The sequence below is a fragment of the Peromyscus californicus genome, unplaced genomic scaffold, assembly GCF_007827085.1.
Source record: "Peromyscus californicus insignis strain IS unplaced genomic scaffold, ASM782708v3 Scaffold_7__1_contigs__length_154581171, whole genome shotgun sequence".
NCBI classification, from domain to species: Eukaryota; Metazoa; Chordata; class Mammalia; order Rodentia; family Cricetidae; genus Peromyscus; species Peromyscus californicus.
The window spans coordinates 36,271,741-36,283,856 of record NW_026294595.1 but is presented as its reverse complement, the minus strand read 5'-3'; the positions used below and the strand labels follow the sequence as shown (position 1 = coordinate 36,283,856).

The window sequence follows — 12,116 nt, the reverse complement described above, 5'->3', positions numbered from 1 at the left end:
TTCTATCAGCCCTCTGCCCTTGCAGTCTCCCCCCTCCCCAATAAAAAAAATACAATTTAAGAGAAAAGAAAAAGAAAAATCTCACTGTGGAAGCTGTAGTGTGACATAGTAAGTCACACACTATACCCTTTAGTCCATATAGCTTTACTTGCAAGTGTTCATTGCAAACAGTCATTGGTCTGGTTTGAGGTCTCTGGTTTCTGCTACACCATCAATACTGGGCCCTGACTGGGACTCCTCTTGGATATCCTGTTGTTCTGTGTTGTGGAAATCCTACAGCTTTGGATCTGCAAGACTGGCCCCTTCATGTGCTTCCACAGATCATAGATGGGGTGGATGTTGGGATAGGCCAACTCATAGGCCTGGTTCTGGGTCTAGGTGGTAGTTGAGGTGGTCAGCCCATCAGCTCTCCCACATCCCCACGACCATGGTGAGCTCTCCAGCACTGCCCTAGCTAGTTCACCCCATGCAGCAAGGAGCAAGGGGTGGGGACAGTTCTCCTGCTTTCAGGCCCTCAAGGTTGGCTCTCCCACACCTACACCATCAGGGCAGCTCTACTGTGTTGCCCAGGTGAGGTGCAGGGGCCATTTTACCAAGTGCTGCAGCTGGTGAGGAGCAGGGACAACTCTCCCACTCCTATGACCCAGGGCCAGCTTTCTCAACTGCCACATTTCTCCCTTACCCACACTGCTGCATGGTCAGATGAGGGTCAGGGTCAGCTCTCTCATGGTCACATTCTTGGGGCTGGCTCACCCCACCCTCCGCCAACAGGGTCAGCTCTACCTGCTGCCCAAGCAAGGTGTAGGCCCTGCTCTTGGAGTGCTGCAGCTGGTGAGGGGCAGGTCAGCTTCCCCGGTTGTTGCAAGTGGCAAGCAGGGAAGAGGAGGACATCTTACCCTTACCCATGCCGCCGCATGGCAGACAAAGGGGGCAGGACTAGCTCTCTCACTCTCATGCCCTCAGGGCCAGCTCATCTGTGGCCCCTTCAAACAGGGTCAGCTCTATTGTGCTGCTCAGACAAGGTGCAGAACCTGCTCTCCCAAGTGCTGCAGCCTGTGAGGGGCAGGACCAGCTCTGCGCAGTCCTATCCTCTTGGCCTTCGGCATTATTGGGAGTCACGGACATCAACACAGCCTGGAGCTGCAGCAGGGCCACAGACCCAGACATGGGCCTTGGCAGGAGCCTAGGCCCAGACATCACCATGGCCCCGGGTGGCAAGGAAGCCATCCACCTTAGCCTGCTCCTCACCTCCTTCACCTCTTCAGATCTGCCTTTCCCCACAGGACATGAACCATTCTGTTTCTCTCTCTCTCCCATACCCAACCATATATTTGCTCACTATAATAGTGCTGGACTGTGGCAGGGCCGGCCCAGTAGGTGTTTTCTCCTCGCCACCCTGGGCAGGCTGCCTGGGGGCAGGTGTGTGGGTCTCCTTCCTTCAATCAGTGTTAATGGTGCTGGGTCGGGTCCCCATGTAGTAAATATTTAATTCTGCTCTTTAAGTAACTCATTAGAGATCTTCAAAAAGTTCTTAATTGATCAAATTAGAGGTTTATTTTTATTCCCTATCTGCCTCTGCATCAAGTGTAACTGTAGATTTTTTTATATTTTATTACTATTGATGTGATAAAGATTTTCACATTTACTTTCTACATTGGATTGATTGCCATATATTTCTGCATGGTATATGCTTCCTTTCCTTGATGCTTGACAAATGTTAAGTATATTTTTAGCTTTCTAGAACAAAGCTAAGAAGTTTACAGAATGTGTTTTGTATCTGGTTAAAGTGAGACCGTGGCCTGCTTTATCCTGCTCCTAATTAATTCCTCCTAAAGCATTGCTTTATGTGGGGCATATCTTATCTTGCTTTTTCCCCCTAATGCCTGGCAACTTAGGGATCAAATAATTTATCAGATTCAGAGGTGTGGGCCACACTAGAAATTAAAAACTCACTTCTAGCAGTGACTCATTTTCAGAATCACCTGTAGGGAATTTAGACATGCCAGACTCCCCCGTCTCTGCGCTCCCCCTGGGACTCTGTGCTTCCCAAGGTTACTGTTCACCATTGGAAGAAGAGACTGCTGCCAGTGTGAGAACCCATGTCCCTCCTGGGGCCTTGGGGGAGGCAGGACAGGTGTCATCACCAGAATTACTTTTAAGCATCTGAGCATTCTAGTGATTAAAGGCAAAACTGTGACTTTCTAAGATTATTGTGTCACTAAAAAAATATTTTATCAAAGTATGCCATTTAACTGAAATATAATGTAATCATTTAACATACCAAAATTGATTTAAAAGCAGAATATTTAAAATTGCATATGGGAGACAGATTGCTCTCTGTTGAAACATTGCCATTTAGAATTTAGAGTCATCTCAGGGGCCACCTGGTCTGTTTCCATCCTACCGAGGAAACGGAGGACTTAGAAATTGAATGACGTCATTAGTTGTCGGTTAGGCACAGTCTCTGAAGACTGGAGCTTGTGTCTTATTCCTGGTTACGGTGAGGATGTTTGTCACTATTGTTCAAAATCATTGATTAAAGTGAAGTTTATCCATTTCATAACAGTGACATAAAATCCAGGCCCATTTCAGAATAATAAGTAACTACCGTCTGTTACCTTGTAGGTAGAACATGAGAAATACTGTGACCAGTATCACTTTGCTGGAGAGCAGAGAAGAATCCTGATAGACAATTGGGAAAAGAGTAGGAAAGACTTTATACAGAAAGCCATGTTGACCCTCCTTGAGGCCTGTGCAGCCCATGAAGTGGAGAGCATGTTGGCCAAGGACAGGAAGAGACAGCAGGAACTGTGTGCTGATCTGAAAGCCAAGGTAAGGTCCTGCAGTGGGTGCTTTGTTACCAGGGTGTACACTAAGACTCTACCAACGCCTTTCCTCCCAGCACTCGAGAGGCCAGCCTGGTCTACAGAGTGACTTCTAGGACAGCCAGGACTACACAGAGAAACCCTGGAAAACCAAAAACCAAAACCAAAAGCAACAAACCAAAGAGTCTACTTCTGTTCAAATTCTACCTGAAGTTCACTTTCTCTGGAAAGGTCATTTTGATGAAAATGGTTGGTTTGAACCATAAGGTAATACACTTTATTCAGGTTAAAAAAAAAATGGCCAGCAATTAGCAATTTCCTAAAGCTCAACCTAAGGTTACCGGAACAGGGTGTTAGCGTTGGGATTTTGATGGCGACATCTAACACCTGACGCGGCTAGATGGGACTGTCTGACACTTAGCCAGACTCCATCCACACGGAAGAGCTGAAAAGGCCAAGAAGACTTATAGGGAACATGTGGGGGGCAAGCTTGGCAGCCATGTGTGGCCCTCAGCAAGGTGTGAGGGTGTAGATGGGGCTTTGCTCCTCCTCTGAGCCAGTGAGGGGGCTTCAGTGGGCTTGGAGAGCTTGTGGTTGGAAGGATGGGTGTGGGTGTCTGCTGCACACAGGCGAATACAAAGATACTGTCTCTGTATGAGAAATGAAGGTGCTGGTTGCTGCTCTGCTGGAGAATCTGCACAATCCTCTGTAGTCACAGGGCCATTAAACAAATTGTGTTCATGTGCAGCAAGATATAATCAGCTTGGTTTACTGCTAAGCAATATAGGAGGTCACAACAAAAAATTTTATTCTCTCATTAGAAAAAAAAACAACCTGTTGGATGCTGCAGTCTGACTGCAGCCTGGGTTCAAGTCCTGAGACTGGGAAGGGGCATTCGGATGAAGAAATGAACTGTCCAACCACCAGATGAGTTAGTTTCACACAAGTGGCTGGCACTGAGTAGCTCCAGCCATCTTTATTTATATATCAAAAACAAGCATTTTTTCCATACTAACAAATAAGTTTTTCTCATCCTCCAACATTAATCTCTGGCAAAAACAAATATGTCAAATATGGTTATTTTTTTAAAAAATATTTTAAATTTTTTTATATCCCAACTTGTACATCAAAACATCTTTAAACCAAAAACAACACTTATCATTTTGCTAGCTTGGCCAAATATCAAGCCAAGTACATCCTGTGTTTTCAAAACTAAAAGGTGATTGACATAGGCACACATTTTCAAGAACAACAAACCTGTTCAATACATATTTACAGAAATAGGGGTGATCTGCTTCCGATCCTGTCAGCACTGAATCAGAACAGCTCCCGGGGTCTCAAGTGACAGCTGGTGCCCCCAGACAAGAAACCAGAGAAGCATCAGCTCCCAAAGAATTTTAGGGGAAAATATTTGAGCAAAAAGTGGGGTTTCTGGGGATGATCACATCTGTCCCATGCATGACTGACAAGCGACACTAAACACCACCAAGAGAATCATCAATATTATGAGGGGAGAGCATCCAGGCTGCATGGTTCCAGAAGTATTCTGTGCTGTTCTGAAGTTCACTGGTCCTTGCCCGGTGAGACTGTCCCCATGGACTTTGCCTTCTTTGGAGACCTGTTGGACAAGCACTCATATACTGCTCCAAAATTAGTCCACACGGCTCCCAACAGGCAGTGATTATTATATCTAAAAAACAAATGCCCGTTTGAAAACATTAGAGGAAACATGCTTGCTTGACATTTAAAAAGTAGGAAGATTTCTTTTTCACACAGCACAAGTTTGGAAGCTAAAAAAGTAACTTGCCTTTTCTAGATGGATCTACCTCAGGCTATAGAGTGGGCACATGTTTCTCATCCTTGGGGGCTGATAGAGAACACAGGGACAGGGGCTGGGGCAAGTCCTTGCACTCCTAGCCTGGGTCTGTTCATGTTGTGAGCATTGCCATTAGCCCTTGATCTGTGCTGCGAGTGATGTGCAGCCAGACTCTTAAGTGAGCTGTGGAATGAAGTTCATTTATTATTCTCCATGCAAACACTGAGTACGATATAGCACATATAGAACAAGTTTCTGCGGCTCAGAGACTTGCTCATGGCTCTTTCTAGTAAATATTGTCCCCTCACCCCCTCTTCTGACTTTATCTCTGTGGATGTGTGTTATCTCCTATAGTGGCTTGATGCACATCTGACCATCGAGGATACAGCCTTTGCACTTCTTATGCTCATCATATCTGTTTAAATCCTGTTTTGTGTCAGGATAATTTGTTCTTTTTAGTGTTGTATAGTATTTCATTTTATACCCATACAGTTTATTTATATGGTTTGCTTATTTTTGCTATTCTGAACGTAAATGAACACGCCTTCCTGAACAGACACGCTGACTTCTGTTGGGTGTGTGGGAATAGAATGGGTAGATCACAAGGTTCGCGTGGACGTAGCTTGAGTAAACAATGCTAAAACGGTTTCCCAAAGTGGCTAGAGAGATTTCCAGCCAGCATCCTTCACCCCGTGTTTTCACTAGCATTGCCTCAGCCAGTCTCCAGTTCAGTCTGGAGAGTGAGGACCTCACTGTGTCTTCCACGTGCGTTTCAGATGAAGGCTGCAAATCTTGACGCTCGCTGTCCAGCCAGTGAGCCGCCTTCTACTCAAGTCTCACCCGTTTCGCTCCTAGGACCCCTGCTTTTCTGTTCCTCGTTGGATGCTCTTTACGTGTTCTCTACACACGCTCTGTTTCTTTTTCTTTTCTCCCAACCCACTGCTTCTCTCTGCACTCTTTGGCAGCGACCTTGGATGAGCAAAACTGTTAACAGCGTTTGGCCTCAGCAGTTCTCTCCTTTTTATCCTGCTGCTGATGCCTCTCTTCAGGTGTGGTGGTCCTTTCAAGACTGCTGTCCCTTGTTGATTGTGTGGGAGGGAGCTTTAGGCTTTCCTGTGACTCTGCCTCTGAGGGAACCTTTTACCCCTCACTCTACCCCTTTCCCTGCACTAGGCTGTCACTAGACACTGGACACGAGCACCTGTAGGGAGGAGGTACTCTGTCTACCACATTCATCCCCAGTCCCTGGGCCTTGGGGCTTATGCCTCCCCAGTGTCCCGAGGACACGTTCCCCATGACAAATGGCCCCATGCCTTTAATGCTTGTGAGGGAGATAGTTTCCTGTCACGCCCAGAAGAGGATCTTTTCATTCCAGCTCCAGGGGGTCTGCTCTCCTGCTCTGTGGACTCGCTGCCCTTCCCTACATATCTGTACTGTGTCCCCATCTTCAGTTCCTCCCTTGTACACCTGCACTGCCATTAGAAGCTACTTTTCCCTGGAGGCCCTGGCCCCGGTCTTTTCTTCGAGCGCTGCCCAGAGATCAGCACAGAAGAGCCCGAGAGTGGGCACGAATTCCCCCGTGTCTGTCGCTTCTGCTGGCTCCATGCTTTCATGCTCTGCTAAGTCATCAAAATGTGAAAACCATTAAAATTTATCAACTCATTCCAGAGTTCTAGCTGCTGTCTTCCTGCTCCTGCACACAGTGGCCTCAGCTTCTGGTACTCTGCTGTAGGTGAGCCGCCTCTCATACCAGTGTGTTCTTAGAGGCCTCTGTCCTGACTGGGTTATTGCCCTGTGGGCTCTAAACTGATGGGTCTGTGAAAAAATCGGATGTAGGTGAGCCAGCTTTTAAATTTTTTGCTGTGCAAGTAGGAGTGACATTCTTTTCAACTTTCTATACCTAAATGGAAGCTGGGAGATCCTAATGAAATACTACTCATCAATTTTTTATGTGCCCTAGTTAGAGTGCTGACTGGTTGTAAGAGGTCATTGTCAAGGGTGTCTTGCCCAGGCAGGATTTTCGTGCCTACATGGAGCCCCACAAAAGGTGAAGAGGACCCCAAAACTAAGGTAGAATGGCAGTAAGTGGCAACCTGATAGAGTAGTCAGATGAAAATGTGCACGACCCAGTAGGGACATTTTTCTAGGGACAGACCAGCTAGCAAACACGGCAATGGAATTGCTAGGACAGCAAGAGTCAGCATTAGCCACCAGCTGGGTTTCGCTCTAACACATCAGTGACGTCAGAGGACAGTGCTCTTCTCTCCTTGTCTTGCCTCTCCTCTTCCGTTGTCTTCCTGTGGATCCTGGAGGTCAAAGGTTCCGGTATAAATGGAAAGAGAAGTCATTTTATGATGATAGAGGAACGGATCCTGATCTACTGGAACTGGACACTGACTTCAGAGAGTGTGTTTTTTGACTTATAGCCCCTGTTCTGCTGAACTTGGCTCTGGTGATAGGAGAAATGGGGACTCTATGAGTCACAAAATGGGGTCTATAAGTCATAAAATGCTGCTTTGATTATTTCCCACACATCACACTGTTCAATGTGTCATTAGTCTACTGAGTGCTTCCTACTCTCCATGGAGTCTTTCTGATAGTCTGCTCAGTTCCCAACTTCAGCTGACACGTGAAGGTGACCCTGCAGTGCCTGGCTGACTGGGAGACAGCACAGGTATAGTCTCCCAGAAGAGATGTGGCCACAAAAGGCCACCAGGGGTTGGATTTGGTCTGAGTGTGTCCCCCAAGGGTTGTGTGCTAGGAGGTGGGCCTGTTGGGAGGTAGTTAGGTCATGATGGAAACACTACCTGGGAAGGGATTGATGCTGTTCCCACAGTGTTCATTTGCTCACTTGAGAATGCGCTGGTTTAAAGCAAGGCATGTGCCCTCTTGCATGCGGTTAGCTCTCTTTCTGCTTCTCCATCATGAAGTGAAGCCGCCAGATACCCCCAAAAGGACACCGGCACCATGCTATTTGGACCCTCTGGCCATCAGCATTGTGAGACAAACAAAATTCTTTAGGACTTATTTCACTTCAAATGTTTTGCTCTAACAACCGAAAACAGACAAGGGCAAACGAATGCACCCTCCAAAGGGTAAGTGGGAATAAAAAGTAGAGAATTATGAACACAAAGCTGTGGTGAAGTAGGTTTTATTATCCTGCAGATATAGTGTTACCATCAGAATTTGCATCCCTAATGAGGGACTACGACTCAGTAAAGAGCTGGGATGAAAATATATTATAAAAGGACGGAGATAAATCTGTAACATGTACAGTTATTTACAATGTTCAATTATGCTTACGATTGTTGACATGGAAGAAACCACGAGATTTATTCCTTCACCATCAGTTTACACCCCTGAAAGCTGAGTCCTGAGAGATGAAGTGGCTGCCTCAGGTTCATACTAGCTCATTCGGCTTGAAACTCAGCACTGTCTGTCTCGGCCCCACGCAGGTCTGCATACAAGAACACCACAGGATAATGGAAGATATTTATTATACTGTTGGCGCCAGGTGTGCTGTGCATTAGACCCACAGAATGTGGGAAAAATATTACTTCATTGTATCATAAATTTGACCTTTCAAAAGCTAAAATAAACATTAATTAAACATTTAACCATAATTTTGTTCTCAGACTTAGAATTTAAAAGGTCTTTGGAGGAGTTAGATGATTTGTGTCTTAAGAAAAGTATTAAAGGAATTTTGGAATGCTGAATGCCTGCGCGTTCTTTGTCCTTTTGGTGGTCTGTCAGTTATGGTTGCTGTACGAAGGCACAGCTGGTTAGGCCTCTCACTCTCGGGATGAGACAGGGGAAGCATGTGCTCACATCTCCTGCTCCCACAAACCCTGTAGCCCTTGCCCCGTGTCCAGCTCAGACCATCCTGTTCGTTCTTCAGGCAAATCTTCCATCCTGTCTGCAGAGCTCAACTGAGGATGCTTCCCAGAGATGTCTAGCCAGTGACTTTCTTTGCTTCCATGCTGAGCGGCCATGTTCTGCTGTGGAGAAGACAGCACCCTCTAGACTCTCATACCACCTGGGAGGCTTGCTCTCCCCCTGCCCATTCCTTTTGTGACTATTATAATGGCCACCTGCATTTGCCTAACACTACACATCCAGATGCCCAGACTCAGTGACAGACAACCTCCTGGTTATCAAGAAAATTATAGCATTGGGACATAAAATCACTCCTATTCATTCCCTCACACCGTGCACCTTTCTGCTCTTGATAGTGCCAGGCTTCCTGGCCAGGCTTCCCGTGGATGTCCCCAACAACGCCACCTGCATGTTCAGGTCCAATCCTCCCTAATGCTTGCCACTTTCCCCCAGATACTGGAGCCTGCAGACTTTCTCCTTTGTATGTTTTCTTGTTCCTTGTGTTTTCCTCAACTTATAGACCCTTTCCTCTCCAAGGAAACCTCTTGCCTAAAAGTCATGCTCTGCACTGAGGGAGTCCATCTCTGCCCTTCCATGTGAAAACAGTCTTCCTGAAGCCTTCTTCTGGCTCCTGGACCTCTATAGTTTTCTGTTCAAGGTTACAAGTGACCCCTTGTGACCTAATCTGTTAGAGGTTTTCATCCCCATGCTGTTTCTCTCCATGCAAACTGTCAATCACCCACCTTTCTCATTCTCTACTCTCTTGAGTTCTGTTAAGGGGTTCCCATTGCTAGGTCCTGTGTCTCCTTGTCCACACAGTTCTAAAGCCCTGCTGTCACCTGCCTGTCATCTGTGGGCCATTGTTCTTCTTATGTTCTTTCATTGACCACTCTTCTCTCAGATGCTTCGGCAAGGCCCGAATAACTCTCTCCTGACTCTGCCGAGTGACACACTGATTAGATTAATTTTAGAAATCTCCAGATGCCTCAAACCCAACATCAAAAATGGAAATCTTGAGTTTCCTGCAGTAAACTGTACTTTTTTCTTGAACCTTGGCTTCTTCTCCTCCCTCACTGTTATATTCACTTGATAATGTTGGGAGTTTGTCTGATTTAATCCTGTACCCATTCTTTGCCATCCAAGGGCCCCTGGCTCAGTTCCTAAACTGTGTACTGACACTTGGGCTTGCTTTCTACTCTTTTGAAGTCTTTCCCTTAAATAGGAGGCAGAATTCTGTCTAAAACTCAGTTCAGAGCCTGAGTGATAACGTGGCCCTGAACCTTCCAGCAGTCAGAGGTGGTGGCACTCACAGTCCTTCTGCCACTGTGAGTGCCCATGACCCTGGCCCTGGCTACAGAGCAAGACTTGTTCTCAACCATGACGAACGGAAAAGTCAAACGTTGTAGTCGAAGTAGGGGGAGGAGGAGGAGGAGCACAGTGGGGGAGGGAAGTAAAAGGCTTTTGTTGTTGTTGTTTTGTTTTTGTTTCTTTTACAAAAAAGCTATTTTTTACCTTTGCTAATTCCTTAGTAGCTTGCCTTGGCTTATAATAATGGGCAAACTTCTTAATGGGTTTCCAGGTCTTCAGTAAATTGGACGAGACTTCCTTCTTAGCTTCCTTTCCCAACACCCTCCACTTTACACTCTGCACATGAGGAAAACCAGGTCACGGGAATTCACTTTCTTGCCTCCTGGAACCACACTGAACCCTGTTTTCTCCACCCCCACCCCCCCACCCGCACTTTTCCTGCTGCTGTTAGCTTTGCTGGCATGTTTCTCCAGTCTCCTTTGCCTGGTTATATCTTGACCATCTCCAAGACTCAGCTCAAATGCTTGCTGCAGAAAGACTTCACTGCGTCCATAATTAGATTTAATACATTCTTTGTTCTCTTTGGCCCCTGGCACCTAACTCGGGCTTGCCAGTGATTATGGTTATAGCACACTGAAAATCCACGTCAGCAACGCAACTGCAAGCAACGCCCCATTTTCTTCATCTTGGTACTCTATAAACCTCTCCTCTCCCCCAATACATTTTCCAGTGTTTGGACTATGATAAGTCCTCCGTAAATTCTGTTGAAGTGATGTGTATAAGCTGCAGGCATTTTTCTTCTTCTCAATACCTCCTGACATAGTGATGTTTCTATTACCGTCTTTCTACTTTATTTATGAGGAAGCTTGCTGTAGAAGCAAGTATATCATGTGCAAAGTCATTAGGAAGCAAAGTATAAGGCTTAATTATCAACACTGGATATGCTAAGATGTTCGATGTAGTTCTAAAAATAAATTTGGCTACCTATAAAACTGGGGTATGTCTATGTCACATGTGAATCAAATCACCTGGCTCTTGATTTTCTTCTTCCTATCTCATTTTCTGTGCCCCCATTTCCATTTCTAGTTGGCTGAATGACCTGAATATGAACCCCTAATAGTGATGGAAATGAGATCATGTGAGTTAGACAATGGTTTTTTGAATAAGCACCATCTGAACTCACTCTCGATGATGGGGACCCCTCCTGGCATCAGTTCTTTCTATCACTTTCTCTTGCCCCAGCCTCCTTTTGTTGTTGGAGAATAGCTTTGGAACAGGGTTTCGCCAATCAGGGATGAGATACTCGAATCCAGATGGGGAGTTTTCTGAGTGTAGTTCCAGGGGTGATAGATGACAGCTGTGGGACTGACTCTCATTCAAACTAACAAGACCAATGGGAAAGGTTTTATAGGTGTTTGACAACCAATGCTTAGGTAAGATCTGTGAAATAAGATATATTCACCCTGCATTTCTTCATGAAACTCTTTTCAGTATGAAATGGAGAGGTATATCACATGATTGGAGAAAAACAGCATTGGCAGGAGAATCTGGGCTGCAAAGGGAGCTGGGTTTAAGGTGGGGAGGATTTTAGAGGTAAAGGAAGATTTTAGAGGTAAAGAATCTCCAAATCGTAGATAGGGACAATTCTTAGGCCTTTTCCATCCTATAATCTCTGAACTACAGGGGGGAATGGCAACAGACCAACAAAGAACAGATGTAAGATGGCTGGGAACTGAACAGGGATCTCCTGGAGGTGAGAGAACACAGTGCAGGTTTGGACTCGAAGTTCTAGCCCAGCCCAAGTAGTGACCAGGAAGCTGAGACCGTTAGCCAGAACCAGGGCTAGGCTATCATTTTCAAAGCCACCTTCCTTCATGTCTTACTTTTTCCAGCTGGAACCCACCTTCTAACAGTTCCATAACCTTCTAAAGCAGGATCATTGGTTGTGGACGAAGCATTCAAACGCGGGCTTGCAGAGATATTCACATTCAAAACATAGCACAGTATATGCAGTAATTGATCCTGCAGACACAAAAGACCCTACTTCAGGTTACCTTTAGATAGAAGTGGTCCCCACAGCTTAGCTATCAGCCACTTGCCTAAATCACACACACACACACACACACACACACACACACACACACACACACACACACACTCCCCATATACAGGGAAATGATGTGTTCATCACATAGTAATCCTAGTGTCCATGGATGTCATTTACTTTTATTTAAATTTCTGGCATCATCTCAGGAAATACTTACTGAGTAATAGAAGACATAGAAGTTGCG

At 45.8% G+C, this 12,116-nt stretch overlaps 1 protein-coding gene across 24 annotated transcripts in view; it reads left to right on the top strand.

Annotated features, from left to right (window-relative positions):
* The window catches only part of Ccdc148 (coiled-coil domain containing 148), a 310,826-nt gene that overhangs the window by 126,654 nt on the left and 172,056 nt on the right, over window positions 1-12,116 (top strand). For all 24 annotated transcript variants that reach the window (XM_052723791.1, XM_052723800.1, XM_052723811.1 and 21 more), the window contains one exon: window positions 2,626-2,832. In XM_052723791.1, the coding sequence (XP_052579751.1) occupies window positions 2,626-2,832 (207 nt within the window). The remainder of the gene's footprint in view (window positions 1-2,625; window positions 2,833-12,116) is intronic.